This window comes from Pelophylax lessonae (assembly GCF_965119305.1).
Source record: "Pelophylax lessonae genome assembly, chromosome: 9".
Classification (NCBI taxonomy): domain Eukaryota; kingdom Metazoa; phylum Chordata; class Amphibia; order Anura; family Ranidae; genus Pelophylax; species Pelophylax lessonae.
The window spans coordinates 79,233,584-79,256,983 of NC_138776.1; the positions used below are offsets into that span (position 1 = coordinate 79,233,584).

Consider the following 23,400-nt stretch of genomic DNA (forward strand, 5'->3'; position numbering starts at 1 on the left):
CACTACTTCAGTTGTGTGTAATGAATCTAAAATATATGAAAGTATAATGTTTATCAGTACATTACAGAAAATAATGAACTTTATCACAATATGCAATTTTTTTGAAAAGGACCTGTAAGTATGTATCTGAGGTTGGTGGGTTAGTTAAGGTCTGGGGGGTTAAATGCTCAGTATCCTTATTTGAAAGGATACTAGCCTTTTAAATGGTGTGATCTGTAACTTTACCATTAGGTTTCAAAAGGTATTAAAGAAAATATAAATTGTAGGTCTGCAGACTTCCCCATGATAATCCCTAACTAGTAATGAGCCGAACATACCCCTGTTCGGTTCACACAAAACACCGCGAACATCGGGAAAGTTTGCCGAACTCAAACTTTCGAACTCCATTGAAGTCTATGGGAATTCGAACTTCTAAAATCAAAAGAACTAATTTTAAAGCCTTAAAGGCAAGTTGTTCCCAAAAAAGGGTATGGGGACCTGGGTAATGCCCTAAAGAACATATCTCAATGAAAAAAATAAAAAGCATTTTTAACCACTTTCAGACCAGACGATTTGGCTGCTCAAAGACCGGGTCCTATTTTGCGATTCGGCACTGCGTGATTTTAACGGGCAATTAAGTGGTCATGCGACGCTGTACCCAAACAAAATTGACGTCCTTTTTTCCCCACAAACATAGCTTTCTTTTGGTGGTATTTGATCACCTGTGCAATTTTTATTTTTTGCGCTATAAACAAAAAAAGAGCGTCAATTTTGAAAAAATAACAATATTTTTCACATTTTTTTAATATGAAATTCTCAAAAAAAAATATGTAAAAGTCAAAAGTTTTTAACATTTTAGGCCAATTTGTTTTCTGCTACATATTTTTGGTAAAAAAAATCGCAATAAGCATATTCTGATAGGTTTGCGCAAAAGCTATTGCGTTTAATAACTACGGGAAAGATTTATATAATTTTTATTGTTTTTTTTTTACTCGTAATGGCGGCGATCTGCGATTTTTTTTGTGGGACTGCGACATTGTGGCAGACAGATTGGACCCTTAACTGACATTTTTGACACTTTTGGGGGGTACCAGTGACATTACTACAGTAATCAGTGCTAAAAATATGCACTGTTACTGTAAAAATGACACTGACAGGGAAGGGGTTAACCGTACTTGTGATCAAGGGGTTAAATGTGTCCCTAGGGGCGTGATTCTAACTGTCACGGGGTGTGGCTTGTGAAGTAATCACAGAGACATGCGATCCTATATAGCAGGATCACATAGCCTCTGTGATCATTTCAGGGAGAATGACAGACGGCTGTTTACGTAACTCTAACCCTAACCTCAACCCAAACCCTAACCCTAAGGGTAACCCTAACCCTAACCCTTAGAGTTACCTTAACCCTAACTCTAACCCTAACCTCAACCTGAACCCTAACCCTAACCCTAACCCTTAGGGTTCTAGATGGACTAGTAGCTGATATATAATTACTGCTTGAACTCACTCCAGAATTTAATGAAGCACCGTTAGCGGCTCCTCTCTGCTCTCCATTGTGGTGGCGTCATTTCAATTAGTAAGTACCTTTAATTTGTGGTCGGACTATCACTATGCCTCCCCCTATACTATTCTCAATATATCCACCTGTTTATTATTTTTATTGCATCACCACTTCGGCTAATTTCATTATACTCCCCATAGCCACTCTTTCACTTTCTGTGAAATCTGTGTTCCTCTTTGTTTCCCTTGAGGAACTGGAGACTATATGGTTGGATCTAGGATTTGACCAAATGATATATCATTGTGGGGATGCTGACCGAATATGGCCACTATGAACACATTTTACAATCTTTTTGTTCTCTTATTTTGTCCCCCTAAGGATTTGATATTTATTTGAGGCATTCTGTGGTGGTGGGGTAATTAATTAGAATAAGCCACAGACCAGTCCATATTATTTAAGTGATCATTTATTATGTTAATCTTTCATATAGATACCCCGTAGTTCCACTTTTTGCCTGCCGCAGTGGTGTTTGTCCACAAATTTAAGCACGGTCCAGCCTGCACCTTTATGACCGCCCCCATGGGAGGGCAAATGCTGGCCCCCCCCTGGTCGGATGGTTGGGGCTTATATGTTGGCTACTCTGACGATACCTCCTACCGGATTTATATGTATTCTTGATGACTAAAACGAAGTATGGTAAGCATGTACTTATTCAATAAACACGGCTGCATTCAGCTGTGTTTCTTATTCTTGAAATAAATGTTTCTTTTTTAATGAATATGTTTAAATTACGATTGACATTGCGAGTTGTTTTTCTTTTGTTTTTCTCTTCCTACCTATTTTTCTCTTCACTTGTTCTTACTTCAAGCCTTTACAAGGTGAATTATTTGCCTACATTCCTGACGAAGCAATGATTATATAGATCAAACAAATGGTAAGAAATATCAGCGCTCAACCCTATCAGATAGCAGCTGAACACTAAAACAGGCACAGAAACAAAACCTGGGTAGCTAAAAATATAAACAGTAGAACAGTGCAGCGCTCTAAAAATAATAAAACACAATGGAATAAAATCGCAGCTAAAATCGCAGATAAAACACAAAAGCAAAGTCCATCTATAAGAGCCAGATCAAAGGTCGGGTAAGAAGAATCAAAAAAGGGTAGTAGGTGTAATAGTCTTTATAAGGTGCAAAGATTCCTAATGAATTCCCGAGGAGCCAGGTGCAGATAGCAGAAGACACACACACTCCCTCCACCTTCCAGAGTGGCCTCTCACCTTATTATGGTATTACACGGGCATTGTAAACATAGACACATCACCAACTCCAACCTCTTGACAATCCTTCCAGTTATCAATGAAGGAAAAACAATCTGTAGTAAGCATGAACCTACACAGCTTCGTACTGCACACTCCTGGATGTCTCTCCGATGACAGGGTATTAAAAGGAAAAAAACACCAGGATAGTGTAATACTGACTTTTAATATGATTAAAACATCACAAAGTGGCCTCTTACTTGTTAAAGATGGACATCAGGCATATAACAATAGAAGGACCGGGACAGCGGGACTCGCTCGGTGTCACTCGGTCTCCTCCGTGCCAGCGGGTGACGTCAGACGCTCGACTCCTCCTCCCTCCGCACGCGTATCGCCTCCGTGGGTGGAGGCTTCGTCAGCGATGAAGAGGATTGGTCCAACGTCACCTTATAAATAATCCTCCCCTTAATCTGATTGGCCAGTCCTTCTACAACGTTCCTATGGATACCCTAATGCCGGAACTAGAGGGAAATCCCGGCTCAGACTTCAAACAATCCCGAGTATGGCTATAAACAAGATGAGAGGAAACTTAACCCCTTCTCCACCTTCGGGCAGCTTAATACACTCCCCAAAGCCAATTATTAACAGGATCAGGATGGATAGCACTCAATTAATGTGCTTAATTAAAAGTTTAAAAAATAATACAACAGCGTATGACGCCGTATACCCGTTGGCACGGAAGATACATAAAAAATATATACATCATAAAGATACATGTTAAGAACGATAAAAACTTTAGACATGATAATACAACTACTTAGGACACTGCACATATAGCTATATAAATAGAAATAGAAATGAACATAAAGGAATAATTTATCGATCAGAAATAAAACAATTCAAATCAAAATCCGTGTTCAGACCCCGGGGTACGGCAACCTTCATTTCATAAATCCAAAAGGATTCCCTTTTACTTAATTGGCGAATGTAGTTGCCGCCCCTCCAGTGCTTTTTAACTTTTTCAATGCCCCAGAATTTCATATCCTTGGGGTCTTTGTTATGGAAGTTTTTGAAATGCTGGTACAGAAAATGGGGGGATTTTCCCTTTCTAATGCACCTAACATGTTCAGCAAGTCTTACTTGGAGGGCTCTTGAGGTCCTACCAACGTACTGTAGTCCACAACTACATTCGATCACATACACAACCCCAGTAGTCGCACAGGTAATAAGGTCATTGATCTTATACTCTCTACCTGTCGCCTGAGCCACGAAATCCTTCCTGCGTTTCACATTCTTTTTCGCAGAACGGCACACAATGCATTTGCCACATGCATAAAAACCTTTCAGGAAAGCAAACAATTTATTATGTGCCTCCACTGGAGGATCTACTACTCCTGGGGCTAAAATATTCCTCAAAGTAGGTGCCCGTTTATAAACAAAACGTGGTCTGGCTGGGAGATGGTCGCGTAGTACTCGGTCTTGCATCAAAATGGGTCAATGTTTGTTAAAAATACTTTCAATTTTTTTGTATTGAATATTGTAATCTAAAACAATCCTTACATCACCCTTTGGTGCTTCTCGTTTGGGGCCACTAGTTAACAGCGTATTACGGTCAATCTCTTTGACACTTGAGAGGTCCTTAAATAGTCTCTCTTTATTGTAACCCTTCTGTAAAAACCTTTCAGATAAGACATTGGCCTGTTCCATATAGTCAACTTCTGAGGAACAATTGCGTCTTAGCCTGACAAACTGCCCTTTCGGAATGTTACAGAGCCAAGAGGCATGATGGCAGCTGTCGAGAGGGATGTATGCATTTCTGTCTGTTGGTTTGAAGTGGTTACTAGTCATGAACCCTCTGGTTCCCTTTGAGATGACCAGATCCAGAAAAACTACACTGGTAGTACTAGTGGTCCATGTGAGTACTATGTTTTTGTTATTATTATTTAATTTACTCATAAATGTCTCAAGGTGGTCCATTTCACCGTTCCACACAAAGAACACGTCATCGATGTACCTTTTATAGCACACCAGTTCGGGGGGACGGTCATGAAACACCACCTCCTCCTCCCAGTGGGCCATAAATAGGTTGGCCACACTGGGAGCGAAACGGGCGCCCATGGCCACACCTCTTTTCTGGAGATAATAGTTATTGCCATACCAGAAATAATTTCTTGAGAGGCAAAAGAATAAACTACTTAGGAGAAAACTCCTAAGTTTCCTCGGAAGGCTAGATGTTGCAAACGCCCACTTGACTGCTGCCTCTGCTTCTTCATGGTCTATGATAGTGTACAGCGAACCTTCGTCCGCTGTAACTAAAATAGAATTAGAAGCGCAGGGCACATCTTGCAGAAGCTGGATAATGTGCTTAGTGTCTTTTAAGTAGGCTTCTGTAGACACTACTAATGGTTGAAGGTGCACATCGACAAATTGGCCCAACCGGGATGTCACGGAATCAATACCGTTGACAATCGGTCTTCCCGGTGGGCGTTCCCTGTCTTTGTGCACCTTCGGTAGACAATAGATAATCGGAGTTCTACAGAAAAGTGGATCCAAATAAAGTGACTCTTTCTTGTTGAGGACTCCCTTATGTTTGCCTGACTCTATTAATTTGCTCAGTTCCCCTTTGAATTTCAAAGAGGGGTCACTCCTTAATAGTTCATATGTATCGCTATCTGCCAATAAGCGGTTCATCTCCTCTTTATAGTATTCCAGACTCAGTACTACCAGACCTCCACCTTTATCGGCAGGTCTGATCACAATTCCTTTGTTATCTTCAAGAGATTTTATACCTGCTTTAATATATTGTGGGTCCGATATCCTTTTAACCTTCAAACTCTCCAGGTCCTTACAGACCATATTTTTGAAGACATCAATAAATTTATTGTTTTTATTAAGAGGATTGAATACTGATTTATTCCGCAAATTGGAACTGGGCATAACTGTGCTCGATGAACTAGTTAGTGCAGAGGAATCTGTATTAGTTGTGTTCTTAAGGATAGGGTTGGATAAGCAATATTTTTTCACGTTAATTGTCCTAACAAATTTCTGAATATTAACATATGTTTGAAATTTGTTCAGGTTACGTGCTGGAGCAAACTTAAGTCCCTTATCTAGGGTTTTGAGCTCTTCAACTCCCAGAGTCACTCCACTTAAATTGTATATCCCTGCCCCTAACGGGATCTTTTTTCTTTGGACCCTCCGGCCTCCTCTTTTTCCTCTCTGTTTCTTTTGGCTGGTTTGTTCCCTGGTGTTTCCTGTATCGGGCCTCTCCACCAGTTGTCCATTTGGTTCAGGGGTGGAGGGGGAGGGGGGGGTAGGCAACTGCCTGTCCCCCCCGATTCCCTAAAAAAAACCCATTCCCATTACCTTGTGGTTCGCTCAGGGGTTCATACCTATTCTGAGTGGTTACCTGTGAGGGCTGTTGGTAATTAGCTCTATTAGGGTAACCGCCTCTCTGGGCATTAGGTTTCCATCCTTTCCCCCTTCCTCGAGCAGGGACTTGCCACCCTGAGTTTTGGGGGTATTGTGCAGGGGGTCTAGGGGAAAAATTATTTTGAGGATAGTCGTTATAATAATAACTATCCTGTCCTCTCCTAGGGGTATTATTATTCTTCCCCTTACCCCTTTTGCCACCTCTTTTTCCTCCCCTATTACCTGGTCCACTCCTATTATCATATTGATACACAGGGGTGGAAGGTGCTCTCCAATATCCAGCTTGTGTATTCCTGATTGGAGGAACGGGGGTCGCAGGGGGGGGGGGGGTCATCCTGTTGGCCACTCTCTTCCTCTTCCATAGGGACACTCACAAGGGGACTTTTTTGCCACTTAAAAATATCGTTTTTTTGGAAATCCTCCCAATCCCTTAGGAATTTCTTCTTTTTCTTATTCTGGGTATCATTATCCCATTTAATAAGCCTATTCTGAAGGGTCCCAGAACCTTTAATAAACTCTTCTTTATCTTTAAAGGGTTCCAATGCTGATTGAATCTCCTTAATTTGGGCGTCAATAATTTTGAGTTTACGACGTTTCCTCATCAATAAAAATTCTAACAGTTGTTCTCCCTTTTTTAAGAAGAATTCCCTCCACTCACTGAGGGATTCTTCATCTAACAACCCGTCATTGGGTGGGACATCCCACCTCAGACGTCTAGGGATTAATTTGTTCTTGATGTAATATTCAAAGGTGGTAATCCTAAGGGATTGGGAGGATTTCCAAAAAAACGATATTTTTAAGTGGCAAAAAAGTCCCCTTGTGAGTGTCCATATGGAAGAGGAAGAGAGTGGCCAACAGGATGACCCCCCCTCCCCCTGCGACCCCCGTTCCTCCAATCAGGAATACACAAGCTGGATATTGGAGAGCACCTTCCACCCCTGTGTATCAATATGATAATAGGAGTGGACCAGGTAATAGGGGAGGAAAAAGAGGTGGCAAAAGGGGTAAGGGGAAGAATAATAATACCCCTAGGAGAGGACAGGATAGTTATTATTATAACGACTATCCTCAAAATAATTTTTCCCCTAGACCCCCTGCACAATACCCCCAAAACTCAGGGTGGCAAGTCCCTGCTCGAGGAAGGGGGAAAGGATGGAAACCTAATGCCCAGAGAGGCGGTTACCCTAATAGAGCTAATTACCAACAGCCCTCACAGGTAACCACTCAGAATAGGTATGAACCCCTGAGCGAACCACAAGGTAATGGGAATGGGGTTTTTTTAGGGAATCGGGGGGGACAGGCAGTTGCCTACCCCCCCCTCCCCCTCCACCCCTGAACCAAATGGACAACTGGTGGAGAGGCCCGATACAGGAAACACCAGGGAACAAACCAGCCAAAAGAAACAGAGAGGAAAAAGAGGAGGCCGGAGGGTCCAAAGAAAAAAGATCCCGTTAGGGGCAGGGATATACAATTTAAGTGGAGTGACTCTGGGAGTTGAAGAGCTCAAAACCCTAGATAAGGGACTTAAGTTTGCTCCAGCACGTAACCTGAACAAATTTCAAACATATGTTAATATTCAGAAATTTGTTAGGACAATTAACGTGAAAAAATATTGCTTATCCAACCCTATCCTTAAGAACACAACTAATACAGATTCCTCTGCACTAACTAGTTCATCGAGCACAGTTATGCCCAGTTCCAATTTGCGGAATAAATCAGTATTCAATCCTCTTAATAAAAACAATAAATTTATTGATGTCTTCAAAAATATGGTCTGTAAGGACCTGGAGAGTTTGAAGGTTAAAAGGATATCGGACCCACAATATATTAAAGCAGGTATAAAATCTCTTGAAGATAACAAAGGAATTGTGATCAGACCTGCCGATAAAGGTGGAGGTCTGGTAGTACTGAGTCTGGAATACTATAAAGAGGAGATGAACCGCTTATTGGCAGATAGCGATACATATGAACTATTAAGGAGTGACCCCTCTTTGAAATTCAAAGGGGAACTGAGCAAATTAATAGAGTCAGGCAAACATAAGGGAGTCCTCAACAAGAAAGAGTCACTTTATTTGGATCCACTTTTCTGTAGAACTCCGATTATCTATTGTCTACCGAAGGTGCACAAAGACAGGGAACGCCCACCGGGAAGACCGATTGTCAACGGTATTGATTCCGTGACATCCCGGTTGGGCCAATTTGTCGATGTGCACCTTCAACCATTAGTAGTGTCTACAGAAGCCTACTTAAAAGACACTAAGCACATTATCCAGCTTCTGCAAGATGTGCCCTGCGCTTCTAATTCTATTTTAGTTACAGCGGACGTAGGTTCGCTGTACACTATCATAGACCATGAAGAAGCAGAGGCAGCAGTCAAGTGGGCGTTTGCAACATCTAGCCTTCCGAGGAAACTTAGGAGTTTTCTTCTAAGTAGTTTATTCTTTTGCCTCTCAAGAAATTATTTCTGGTATGGCAATAACTATTATCTCCAGAAAAGAGGTGTGGCCATGGGCGCCCGTTTCGCTCCCAGTGTGGCCAACCTATTTATGGCCCACTGGGAGGAGGAGGTGGTGTTTCATGACCGTCCCCCCGAACTGGTGTGCTATAAAAGGTACATCGATGACGTGTTCTTTGTGTGGAACGGTGAAATGGACCACCTTGAGACATTTATGAGTAAATTAAATAATAATAACAAAAACATAGTACTCACATGGACCACTAGTACTACCAGTGTAGTTTTTCTGGATCTGGTCATCTCAAAGGGAACCAGAGGGTTCATGACTAGTAACCACTTCAAACCAACAGACAGAAATGCATACATCCCTCTCGACAGCTGCCATCATGCCTCTTGGCTCTGTAACATTCCGAAAGGGCAGTTTGTCAGGCTAAGACGCAATTGTTCCTCAGAAGTTGACTATATGGAACAGGCCAATGTCTTATCTGAAAGGTTTTTACAGAAGGGTTACAATAAAGAGAGACTATTTAAGGACCTCTCAAGTGTCAAAGAGATTGACCGTAATACGCTGTTAACTAGTGGCCCCAAACGAGAAGCACCAAAGGGTGATGTAAGGATTGTTTTAGATTACAATATTCAATACAAAAAAATTGAAAGTATTTTTAACAAACATTGACCCATTTTGATGCAAGACCGAGTACTACGCGACCATCTCCCAGCCAGACCACGTTTTGTTTATAAACGGGCACCTACTTTGAGGAATATTTTAGCCCCAGGAGTAGTAGATCCTCCAGTGGAGGCACATAATAAATTGTTTGCTTTCCTGAAAGGTTTTTATGCATGTGGCAAATGCATTGTGTGCCGTTCTGCGAAAAAGAATGTGAAACGCAGGAAGGATTTCGTGGCTCAGGCGACAGGTAGAGAGTATAAGATCAATGACCTTATTACCTGTGCGACTACTGGGGTTGTGTATGTGATCGAATGTAGTTGTGGACTACAGTACGTTGGTAGGACCTCAAGAGCCCTCCAAGTAAGACTTGCTGAACATGTTAGGTGCATTAGAAAGGGAAAATCCCCCCATTTTCTGTACCAGCATTTCAAAAACTTCCATAACAAAGACCCCAAGGATATGAAATTCTGGGGCATTGAAAAAGTTAAAAAGCACTGGAGGGGCGGCAACTACATTCGCCAATTAAGTAAAAGGGAATCCTTTTGGATTTATGAAATGAAGGTTGCCGTACCCCGGGGTCTGAACACGGATTTTGATTTGAATTGTTTTATTTCTGATCGATAAATTATTCCTTTATGTTCATTTCTATTTCTATTTATATAGCTATATGTGCAGTGTCCTAAGTAGTTGTATTATCATGTCTAAAGTTTTTATCGTTCTTAACATGTATCTTTATGATGTATATATTTTTTATGTATCTTCCGTGCCAACGGGTATACGGCGTCATACGCTGTTGTATTATTTTTTAAACTTTTAATTAAGCACATTAATTGAGTGCTATCCATCCTGATCCTGTTAATAATTGGCTTTGGGGAGTGTATTAAGCTGCCCGAAGGTGGAGAAGGGGTTAAGTTTCCTCTCATCTTGTTTATAGCCATACTCGGGATTGTCTGAAGTCTGAGCCGGGATTTCCCTCTAGTTCCGGCATTAGGGTATCCATAGGAACGTTGTAGAAGGACTGGCCAATCAGATTAAGGGGAGGATTATTTATAAGGTGACGTTGGACCAATCCTCTTCATCGCTGACGAAGCCTCCACCCACGGAGGCGATACGCGTGCGGAGGGAGGAGGAGTCGAGCGTCTGACGTCACCCGCTGGCACGGAGGAGACCGAGTGACACCGAGCGAGTCCCGCTGTCCCGGTCCTTCTATTGTTATATGCCTGATGTCCATCTTTAACAAGTAAGAGGCCACTTTGTGATGTTTTAATCATATTAAAAGTCAGTATTACACTATCCTGGCGTTTTTTTCCTTTTAATACCCTGTCATCGGAGAGACATCCAGGAGTGTGCAGTACGAAGCTGTGTAGGTTCATGCTTACTACAGATTGTTTTTCCTTCATTGATAACTGGAAGGATTGTCAAGAGGTTGGAGTTGGTGATGTGTCTATGTTTACAATGCCCGTGTAATACCATAATAAGGTGAGAGGCCACTCTGGAAGGTGGAGGGAGTGTGTGTGTCTTCTGCTATCTGCACCTGGCTCCTCGGGAATTCATTAGGAATCTTTGCACCTTATAAAGACTATTACACCTACTACCCTTTTTTGATTCTTCTTACCCGACCTTTGATCTGGCTCTTATAGATGGACTTTGCTTTTGTGTTTTATCTGCGATTTTAGCTGCGATTTTATTCCATTGTGTTTTATTATTTTTAGAGCGCTGCACTGTTCTACTGTTTATATTTTTAGCTACCCAGGTTTTGTTTCTGTGCCTGTTTTAGTGTTCAGCTGCTATCTGATAGGGTTGAGCGCTGATATTTCTTACCATTTGTTTATTCTGCTTATACAGTTACTCATATTAGCTGCTCTTCATGGATATTTTCAGCTATCTGGATAAAAGGGAAATTGATCTTGGTGATATCTTCTCTAGTGCTCCAGCCCCTAGTTCAGAAGGAGATGTTTCATCCCTATTTAGGAGACTTGGTTATGCACTAGAGAAGAAGGTGAAAATATGGTGGGATATTACCACCTTTGAATATTACATCAAGAACAAATTAATCCCTAGACGTCTGAGGTGGGATGTCCCACCCAATGACGGGTTGTTAGATGAAGAATCCCTCAGTGAGTGGAGGGAATTCTTCTTAAAAAAGGGAGAACAACTGTTAGAATTTTTATTGATGAGGAAACGTCGTAAACTCAAAATTATTGACGCCCAAATTAAGGAGATTCAATCAGCATTGGAACCCTTTAAAGATAAAGAAGAGTTTATTAAAGGTTCTGGGACCCTTCAGAATAGGCTTATTAAATGGGATAATGATACCCAGAATAAGAAAAAGAAGAAATTCCTAAGGGATTGGGAGGATTTCCAAAAAAACGATATTTTTAAGTGGCAAAAAAGTCCCCTTGTGAGTGTCCCTATGGAAGAGGAAGAGAGTGGCCAACAGGATGACCCCCCCCCCTGCGACCCCCGTTCCTCCAATCAGGAATACACAAGCTGGATATTGGAGAGCACCTTCCACCCCTGTGTATCAATATGATAATAGGAGTGGACCAGGTAATAGGGGAGGAAAAAAAGGTGGCAAAAGGGGTAAGGGGAAGAATAATAATACCCCTAGGAGAGGACAGGATAGTTATTATTATAACGACTATCCTCAAAATAATTTTTCCCCTAGACCCCCTGCACAATACCCCCAAAACTCAGGGTGGCAAGTCCCTGCTCGAGGAAGGGGGAAAGGATGGAAACCTAATGCCCAGAGAGGCGGTTACCCTAATAGAGCTAATTACCAACAGCCCTCACAGGTAACCACTCAGAATAGGTATGAACCCCTGAGCGAACCACAAGGTAATGGGAATGGGGTTTTTTTAGGGAATCGGGGGGGACAGGCAGTTGCCTACCCCCCCCTCCCCCTCCACCCCTGAACCAAATGGACAACTGGTGGAGAGGCCCGATACAGGAAACACCAGGGAACAAACCAGCCAAAAGAAACAGAGAGGAAAAAGAAGAGGCCAGAGGGTCCAAAGAAAAAAGATCCCGTTAGGGGCAGGGATATACAATTTAAGTGGAGTGACTCTGGGAGTTGAAGAGCTCAAAACCCTAGATAAGGGACTTAAGTTTGCTCCAGCACGTAACCTGAACAAATTTCAAACATATGTTAATATTCAGAAATTTGTTAGGACAATTAACGTGAAAAAATATTGCTTATCCAACCCTATCCTTAAGAACACAACTAATACAGATTCCTCTGCAATAACTAGTTCATCGAGCACAGTTATGCCCAGTTCCAATTTGCGGAATAAATCAGTATTCAATCCTCTTAATAAAAACAAATAAATTTATTGATGTCTTCAAAAATATGGTCTGTAAGGACCTGGAGAGTTTGAAGGTTAAAAGGATATCGGACCCACAATATATTAAAGCAGGTATAAAATCTCTTGAAGATAACAAAGGAATTGTGATCAGACCTGCCGATAAAGGTGGAGGTCTGGTAGTACTGAGTCTGGAATACTATAAAGAGGAGATGAACCGCTTATTGGCAGATAGCGATACATATGAACTATTAAGGAGTGACCCCTCTTTGAAATTCAAAGGGGAACTGAGCAAATTAATTGAGTCAGGCAAACATAAGGGAGTCCTCAACAAGAAAGAGTCACTTTATTTGGATCCACTTTTCTGTAGAACTCCGATTATCTATTGTCTACCGAAGGTGCACAAAGACAGGGAACGCCCACCGGGAAGACCGATTGTCAACGGTATTGATTCCGTGACATCCCGGTTGGGCCAATTTGTCGATGTGCACCTTCAACCATTAGTAGTGTCTACAGAAGCCTACTTAAAAGACACTAAGCACATTATCCAGCTTCTGCAAGATGTGCCCTGCGCTTCTAATTCTATTTTAGTTACAGCGGACGTAGGTTCGCTGTACACTATCATAGACCATGAAGAAGCAGAGGCAGCAGTCAAGTGGGCGTTTGCAACATCTAGCCTTCCGAGGAAACTTAGGATTTTTCTCCTAAGTAGTTTATTCTTTTGCCTCTCAAGAAATTATTTCTGGTATGGCAATAACTATTATCTCCAGAAAAGAGGTGTGGCCATGGGCGCCCGTTTCGCTCCCAGTGTGGCCAACCTATTTATGGCCCACTGGGAGGAGGAGGTGGTGTTTCATGACCGTCCCCCCGAACTGGTGTGCTATAAAAGGTACATCGATGACGTGTTCTTTGTGTGGAACGGTGAAATGGACCACCTTGAGACATTTATGAGTAAATTAAATAATAATAACAAAAACATAGTACTCACATGGACCACTAGTACTACCAGTGTAGTTTTTCTGGATCTGGTCATCTCAAAGGGAACCAGAGGGTTCATGACTAGTAACCACTTCAAACCAACAGACAGAAATGCATACATCCCTCTCGACAGCTGCCATCATGCCTCTTGGCTCTGTAACATTCCGAAAGGGCAGTTTGTCAGGCTAAGACGCAATTGTTCCTCAGAAGTTGACTATATGGAACAGGCCAATGTCTTATCTGAAAGGTTTTTACAGAAGGGTTACAATAAAGAGAGACTATTTAAGGACCTCTCAAGTGTCAAAGAGATTGACCGTAATACGCTGTTAACTAGTGGCCCCAAACGAGAAGCACCAAAGGGTGATGTAAGGATTGTTTTAGATTACAATATTCAATACAAAAAAATTGAAAGTATTTTTAACAAACATTGGCCCATTTTGATGCAAGACCGAGTACTACGCGACCATCTCCCAGCCAGACCACGTTTTGTTTATAAACGGGCACCTACTTTGAGGAATATTTTAGCCCCAGGAGTAGTAGATCCTCCAGTGGAGGCACATAATAAATTGTTTGCTTTCCTGAAAGGTTTTTATGCATGTGGCAAATGCATTGTGTGCCGTTCTGCGAAAAAGAATGTGAAACGCAGGAAGGATTTCGTGGCTCAGGCGACAGGTAGAGAGTATAAGATCAATGACCTTATTACCTGTGCGACTACTGGGGTTGTGTATGTGATCGAATGTAGTTGTGGACTACAGTACGTTGGTAGGACCTCAAGAGCCCTCCAAGTAAGACTTGCTGAACATGTTAGGTGCATTAGAAAGGGAAAATCCCCCCATTTTCTGCACCAGCATTTCAAAAACTTCCATAACAAAGACCCCAAGGATATGAAATTCTGGGGCATTGAAAAAGTTAAAAAGCACTGGAGGGGCGGCAACTACATTCGCCAATTAAGTAAAAGGGAATCCTTTTGGATTTATGAAATGAAGGTTGCCGTACCCCGGGGTCTGAACACGGATTTTGATTTGAATTGTTTTATTTCTGATCGATAAATTATTCCTTTATGTTCATTTCTATTTCTATTTATATAGCTATATGTGCAGTGTCCTAAGTAGTTGTATTATCATGTCTAAAGTTTTTATCGTTCTTAACATGTATCTTTATGATGTATATATTTTTTATGTATCTTCCGTGCCAACGGGTATACGGCGTCATACGCTGTTGTATTATTTTTTAAACTTTTAATTAAGCACATTAATTGAGTGCTATCCATCCTGATCCTGTTAATAATTGGCTTTGGGGAGTGTATTAAGCTGCCCGAAGGTGGAGAAGGGGTTAAGTTTCCTCTCATCTTGTTTATAGCCATACTCGGGATTGTCTGAAGTCTGAGCCGGGATTTCCCTCTAGTTCCGGCATTAGGGTATCCATAGGAACGTTGTAGAAGGACTGGCCAATCAGATTAAGGGGAGGATTATTTATAAGGTGACGTTGGACCAATCCTCTTCATCGCTGACGAAGCCTCCACCCACGGAGGCGATACGCGTGCGGAGGGAGGAGGAGTCGAGCGTCTGACGTCACCCGCTGGCACGGAGGAGACCGAGTGACACCGAGCGAGTCCCGCTGTCCCGGTCCTTCTATTGTTATATGCCTGATGTCCATCTTTAACAAGTAAGAGGCCACTTTGTGATGTTTTAATCATATTAAAAGTCAGTATTACACTATCCTGGCGTTTTTTTCCTTTTAATACCCTGTCATCGGAGAGACATCCAGGAGTGTGCAGTACGAAGCTGTGTAGGTTCATGCTTACTACAGATTGTTTTTCCTTCATTGATAACTGGAAGGATTGTCAAGAGGTTGGAGTTGGTGATGTGTCTATGTTTACAATGCCCGTGTAATACCATAATAAGGTGAGAGGCCACTCTGGAAGGTGGAGGGAGTGTGTGTGTCTTCTGCTATCTGCACCTGGCTCCTCGGGAATTCATTAGGAATCTTTGCACCTTATAAAGACTATTACACCTACTACCCTTTTTTGATTCTTCTTACCCGACCTTTGATCTGGCTCTTATAGATGGACTTTGCTTTTGTGTTTTATCTGCGATTTTAGCTGCGATTTTATTCCATTGTGTTTTATTATTTTTAGAGCGCTGCACTGTTCTACTGATTATATAGATCAAACTGCGAAACGCGTAGAATGGGCAAATATACAATTTACAATCACCTATGTATATGTCAATCCGTTATCTGTATCATGACCGGAAATTTTGCTGTTGCTTTTGTTTTTATCATGTTTTTGTAATAAATCATGTATACCTTTACATTTATGCTTGCCTTCCTTGCTAGGTGTATCAAATCCTATACAGTCCCACCTCTCACATGGCTATGACTGGTTTCTAGGACTAGCAGGCCTAACACATGTTTTTCTTATACACAGGAGAGTATATTTCCCTACAAGGGAGGGTGATGTCTGATGGTTATGATGCCTTGTAACTTCTCAGCAAAGTACGGTAGAACAATGAAAATGGTACCACGTGGAAGTGAATACGTTTACCTTCACTTTGAGACTAAAGATTATCACTTAACTGTAATATACTGTTTTTTTATTGCAAGCAGCGGCAGGTGGTGCATTGGGGGTGCAGAGGCGCCACCCCCCATCCATGTGTCCAGCCCCCTAATCTACATGCGGGGCGCCGGACGCATGGACTTCAATGGGGCTTTTTTTTTTTTTGCCATGTGATTAGAGCCAGAGGCTCTAATAGGCTAAACAAAGGGTGGTCTCGGGGCGAAGAGCACTGCGCCCCAAGCCCACCCAGTTGTGTGACAATAGCAAATGAAAATTCGCTATTGACACACGGATCCTCCTCCTGGCCAATCATGAAGCGGGTCTTGAGACCCATTTCCTGATTGGCTGAAAGGAAAAGCCATGCCATTGGGCATGGAGGAGGAGGGAGGAGATGCAGAAGACAGGAGGAAGAAGCCAAAGCCACCGCCACCCACCGGCGCATGGAGCACCAGCCACCACTGATTGCAAGGTACATTTGTCTTGATCAGATCTATGCATCATACAGTTACACATACTGTATATCTGGTGGCTTGTGAAAGTGTCATTGTCTAACATTTCCAAGGAACAGTTGCATTATATTTTCCAAGCCAAGATGCCTCTAAACTGTGTAAAAATCACACAGATAATTTCTGCTACATTTGTGGCGAGGTTACATTTGCATCTCAAAAGTGCAGTATGATGGCAGTGGTAAAAAAAAGGCATACCACCTACAGTATCTCACAAAAGTGAGTACACCCCTCACATTTTTGTAAATATTTTATTATAACTTTTCATGTGACAACACTGAAGAAATGAGACAGTGCTGGAAAATAATGGTGGCCACACAAAATACTGACACTTTGGGCCCAATTTGGACATTTTCATTTAGGGGTGTACTCACTTTTGTTGCCAGTGGTTTAGACATTAATGGCTGTGTGTTGAGTTATTTTGAGGTAACAGCAAATGTACACTGTTAGGGTCCTTTCACACGGCCGCTCCGTGTGTCCGCAAATCATCCCATCCGTTTGCGGATGATTTGCGGACATAATGTAAGTGAATGGCACTGCGGGTGTCAGCGGAATACAATCCGCTGACACCCGATTTTTCTCCTTTCAGTTCTGTTCCGTTTTTACGAATGGAACAGAACCCCATTTTTTCTTCTGTTTAAAAAAGGGAAAGGAAGGAAAATCAGATGTCAGCGGTGTCATCCGCTGACATCCGCAGTGCCATATACTTACATTATGTCCGCATATCATGCGCAAACGGATGGGATGATATGCGGGCACAAGGAGCGGATGACAGAAATGTCACCCGCTCCGTGGAAAAAAAAAAAAAAGTCCCGCAGCGGACCTTTCACACGGAGCGGCCGTGTGAAAGGACCCTTATACAAGCTGTACACTCACTACTTTACATTGTAGCAAAATTTAATTTCTCCAATGTTGTCACATGAAAAGATATAATAAAATATTTACAAAAATGTGAGGGGTGTACTCACTTTTGTGAGGTACTGTATATTTTGGATGCAAAATTGGGGGTCAGGGCAAGAGTTGGGCCCCTCATTATTGTTGCCTTACATGTGCAACTTATCTGCGCCATTAGATAAACAAGAGGAAAAAGTCCAAGCCTTTCACAGTCCCAATGGTGTGAAGAGAGCATAAAAATGTTACATGAAAAACCAATAAATGAATGGAAAGTTATGTTATTGGTATCAATAAAAAGATAAATTTATAATGATTGGTGTGACACTCATTCTCATTGCTATATCACATTTTTCAGAAAAGTATGCAGCCTAATCGCACATCCCCTTCGTATTTTAGAATTATTTTGATGCAATTTTGACCTGAAGCTGTATCTTGGAAACTGGAGCCAAATAATACTCAGGAGTTTCCTTAATCAGTGACCCATATCTGGTAAACTTTTGCTACTTTCATTTCCTAGGCTTTCTCCTTGTAGACCAGTGTAAGCAAACACTGACATTAACAAAAAAAGGTTTGGTTTACCCCCTCCTGTCTCACCTACTACCTACTTGTGGACAGTTGGGCTCCTAACCAAGTCCCCTACATGGTTGGTCACAGAGCTGGAGTTTTAGCAATAAAATAATTTTAGTCTGCACAAAGGAGCTGTTATTTCTCTACACCTAGGCTTTTTATACAAATATTAACCCATTCCATGTGTGCTGGACAAGTTTCATTGCTCAAAATATTTTTTCACTAAGTTTAAGATCAGCTTACAGTAAAAAATTATGAATTATGTCATAGTCCAGCTAACATTTTGTATGCTTTACCTGCCACATAGTTTAACTGGTACATTTTCACTGTAGAGAAAAACCTTGGGAAACTGGAGCGTTACTTCATATTTTGGGAGGACTGTGGTGACAAAAAAACAAATATTTTCAGTACAGACATGGGAATACATATATAAATATATAGTAAACAAAGGGGTTTATTTACTAAAATTGGATAGAGCAAAATCTGGTGCAGTTGTGCATGGTAGACAATTAGCTTCTAACTTTCGCTTGTTCAATTAAGCCATGAAAAAAAAAAAACCTGGAAGCTGATTGATTTCTTTGCAGAGGTGCACCAGAATTTGTATACTTCAGTTTTAGTAAATCAACCCCAAAGAGTAGTTCCACACCATATTCTTCCACAGTAAAGTGATGGACTGTGTTCTTCACCCGAATAGAGTATTCCCCCAGTGGAGGCTCAGAGGAAAGAGGAAGGGAAAACTCAGCCAATCCCTGATTCATTTTCACATTTAACCACTGGCCAATCCGATTCTTTCCTGGATCCTGAAAGCAAAAGTATAGAATACTGGCATTACCACAACTGCATGCATTGGGTTATTCTAAATAAGAGCTATGGTATCCCAAAAGATAATCTTTAGATAGCCGACAACTCTGAAATATACCAGTTACCTATCTAATTTAGTTTAAAAAAATCATGGGGAGAATGAAAGACTCCTCCTACAAGCTTTACTAGGGACTGATACAGGTCACAAGGCCCGCTTTATACTGCTGATGAGAAAAGGTATTTATCTGTTTATATTTACTAAAATAATTACATTTCCATGTTCTGAGTACTGTGGGAGACCAGATATAGTGAATGCAGGTTCTGGGTTTAGTAACACTTTAAACACATACTCTAAATATGCACAGAAAAATATGAAATCAGAATTACCTGTAAGTGTACAGATTCAATCTGAAAAACAAGAAGCAGTAAATAGTAAGGAAACCAGTTACTAAAGACATGCCTGGCAACATTTCTTGATTAGATTAAAACCAAACTGACTTTTTGCTAACATGCTCAAACTCCACCCAAAATCTTTTAATTCCATCTACTAATATCCACCATCATACCCAAAATTATTTTTATCTTCTTATACATTTGTAAACGCACTGTACTGTTGATGTCAGTTATTAGTCTGACATGTGGGCTTTGTGGCAAATGGTAAAATACGAAATCCAGGTAGGCTAAACCTATGGTAACTGTTACCTGTTCTTCACCTTCAAAAATATGGTTCCCGAAAAGAACTTACTAGTATAATTGTAGCATTGTCTATTAAGCCAAAAAACAGTTGTGAAATACTTTTTAGAGGTCCTCAGACTGTGCATCTATGAATGAAACCAGCACTGCATGGCTGCATACTGTATTGTGGCAAAAATGTAATACAATTAAAACATTTTTGATGAATGCAGGATTTTTGAAGACCACTAGAACTTTTTTGTCAATTATTTTGGTAGCAAGGAGTACGCTAAGCCCCATGATTTGAAATTTGCCACTCTTGCTCCTAAATTCTACACTTATTTTACTTTACATAAAAATCAGCTAAGGGATCATGACACCTTCCTTCATCGTTTTAATGGCCATAGCACAGAAGCCTTACATAGCTCTCCTTACCTTAATACGCTGAAATACAAAACCCAACCTGATATTCACACTCAAATCCAGAGTACTCCATGATACTCTAAGGGGAGCTACTAATGTTGAAAACTCCCATGTTTTAAATAATTAGCAGGGAACTGCCATGGCAAGAAGGTACAGTTAGATACTCTGCTAGTGTCACCTAAAGACAAAAGATTCTGGATGATTCAACCCCCTTCATAGCCACCATTTTAGTTTTACATGGACTCACCTTTCCAGAGATTTAAAAAAATCTTCTGAAATTTTTTAGAATACCAACAGGAACCCATATTGTACAGATGAATGACTATGTGACTGAATATAAAAAAATATATATATCTTGTTGTATTTATATATTAAGCTAATTTATTTTGTGGAACAATAGTAATGGGTTCCTTCTTGGCAATGTGTGACTGTTCTTTTATATTACCAAATTTTGTCCAGTTTGAAGGTTTTCGTTAAGTGAAAGAATTCGGAACTTCACTGTAGGTACAAAAAATAAAATTATTTTATGAAACCTTGAGTTAGCATAGCACAATAATACATCAGATATCTTCTTAACTAAAAATGAAAATAAAATTATGGACATCTTTACCTATAGCTAAGTTTGACTACCTTCTGTGACAATCATCCTGCTTGATTTTGGCCACATTATCATTACAGCCTCTGCCTTAGAAGCCAATCAGTGTCTCTCCTTTTTAGCCATAATAAAGTGGCCAAAAAGAAGGGGAGTGCTTGTCACTGTAGAGAACCAGACTGATACATAAAATACAAAATAGTAGAAAAAAAAAACTAAAATATAAAAACTTTGTTCAGGAAAAAGACAGTGGTTTTATTATTTTTTATTTGTCATGTTTACCTTTATCACCCAATAGGGAAATTGAAGTGAAAATGAGAAAATAAGTTTTGCCTTTACTTCTAGTAAAAATAGGTGTAGGGCTAAGTAGGTAACATATATAGTCCTTGTATAGTCCACAGAGAAGGGTGAGTACAGAGACCAGTGATCAGCAAATCTTGACGGTTGTGTTTCATTCAAGGACCACCACCATCAACAGAACCCAAGTATCAGAGCCTCCTACCGGATAAGACTGACCCTCATTACAAAGGCCAATCAGATGAACAAATATATGTCGCCAGGAAAGCCCGCAAACAATCCCCCTCACGGTCCTCGGTTGATAACCCGATATTAGCAGTATCAGACGTCAGATCAGATAAAAAAAGGAGAGACTCCTCTTGGTGCAGTATGTATCACAAACTATTTATTAAAAATGTCAGGCAACTTACAAGCGAATCTCTGTGGACTATACAAGGACTATATATGTTACCTACTTAGCGCTACACCTATTTTTACTATTTTATGAATCTGTTATTCAGGATTTATGTTAGCTGCTGCTGGTAGATGAGCTTTTATTGAGGTTGGTGCAGTATATTACCATCATTGCCTTTACTTCTACCCAAATTTTGGATTTGTCCACCATAGCATGTACAACATTCAGAACACTATGCACGTTATATATTTTATAGTTAGAGCATATACATTTAATCTCGTTCCCAAAATTTTTTGCAGTCTTGCATTGACACTGGCTAAATGACTGGAACCGCTATATACAGTAGACTCATCAATAATGCCCCACTGCCAGTGATCGAAAAGCTCTACGCGAGCTGGGCCATTTGCGCTAAGAATGTAGTTTTGAAGTTTACAGTAAATACAATTTAATTCAAACAGTTTCTCTAGTGTGGGTCCTCTGCTAACTTTGGTATATATTTCCCTGTAGTAGTACTAGTAGTAGTAGTTCTTTATTTAGTATTAGAAACATTACATTATATCAAACTTGAGGAACAGTTACTTCTGCTTCAGGCCAGGTTAAATTCTCAAAGAAACATTGTGTTAAATTTGTACAATTGTTTTAATAGATATCTTGGATCTAAACTTGATTAATGCTCTGACTCAAAATTCAGCAACCTTGTATATAACCTTGTATATAGGGGTGCTGGATAGAACAGCAGTTCCTGCAATATTGTTCCAGGACCTCTCCAGATGGTATAGACACATACCTGACTTCTGGGTGATATTCCACCATTTTGTATCTCTCATTCTGGCCTGAGGCAAATCTTCCCTTATATTCCAACCCTGAGGTCTTTTACCAGGAATACAGATTGTGCAGGCCAAGTGCTTTTTAATGCTTTACTGCATCAACTCAGCAATCCTCTTCATTGTACACATTCTCATCATAGAGCCATCTGTATTAATACATAGTAACATTGCAACCAGCCATCTTTCCAGTTGTTTCAATCTGTCCCCCAAAGGTGGTTCTACACACAGGGTGTCCCTCAGTCCTAGGCCCTGAGACCACTTTCAACCAAACCACAGACCTGCTAAAGAAAGGTTAGGGTTGGCAATGTTCTTCGACCTTCCCCCTTGTATTTTCAAACCTAGCCCTTCTGGCAGTTCAACCTGCAAAGGGTTCAGTGTCACTCATGCACAGACCAGAGACCCACATAATGTTGGTCAGGGATGACTTGTTCCCACACTCAAACTGCCAGGCTCCACCCACAGTTGTATTAAGAGAGCAGAGTCTCCACCTACAACAGCACCAGAGGAGGGGTAACAAATAAAGGACACTACACCACCCAAAATGTAGTTCACACACCTTCTGTTCAATTAAAAACTGTATGAAGCTCAGATTACCTTGGGGATGATGTGATATCTCTGCTGTTCATACTAGTGCTCAAAAGCTAAATCCTGTAAAGGATCCCCTGTGTGCATATTATAATCTACCTGATAATTGTGTAGATCATAGGGATAAAGTTGCCCCCCCCCCTTCCTGAACCATACTAGGCTACATGCCTTCAACATTTGGAGAATGGCAAAGCTTCCCTCATTATAGGATTAAATCAGATGATGAGGAGGCAATATAATTTCTCCTGTCAAATGCCCTATGAAAAGCAATGTGACTGGAAAAAGAGAGCCTGAGATCTGTACAGTGAGGATTCGGTACATTTGGTACATTCAGAGATTGATACAACGGAGAAGTTTACTGTTATAGGTAACATACATTTAAACCTTGTGTATGGACAGGAGCCATTACCTGTCTGTCCTGGCTTGTACACAGCCTTGTCTGTTTGAATGAGGGTTTTATAACTCTCCTTTTTTATAATGACTTTAGTACTGTTTCTTATTGACTCCTCTTCAGTCTTGATTGAAACTTCTAGTTTAGCAATCTCTTCGTTCCCTTGAGAGGGATTTGGAATCTACAGTTTGGAAGAGAACCTGATAATTACCAAGAATATTAAGTATAGTTATCCCTCTCTAGAGGGTCACTAAAATTCACTACAATAAGCACATCCCCCCTCCCGACACACACACACACACACGGTTGTCACCTTTTCTTC

At 40.9% G+C, this 23,400-nt stretch overlaps 1 protein-coding gene across 1 annotated transcript in view; it reads right to left on the reverse strand.

The window, feature by feature from the left end:
* LOC309564225 (alpha-2-macroglobulin-like) overlaps nt 1-23,400 on the reverse strand; it is a gene marked incomplete at its 3' end in the record, with an annotated part of 271,806 nt that overhangs the window by 215,882 nt on the left and 32,524 nt on the right. The window contains 5 exon segments of the mRNA XM_082268852.1: nt 18,393-18,474; nt 18,743-18,933; nt 20,438-20,460; nt 20,462-20,490; nt 23,097-23,259. Coding sequence (XP_082124978.1) covers nt 18,393-18,474; nt 18,743-18,933; nt 20,438-20,460; nt 20,462-20,490; nt 23,097-23,259 — 488 coding nt within the window.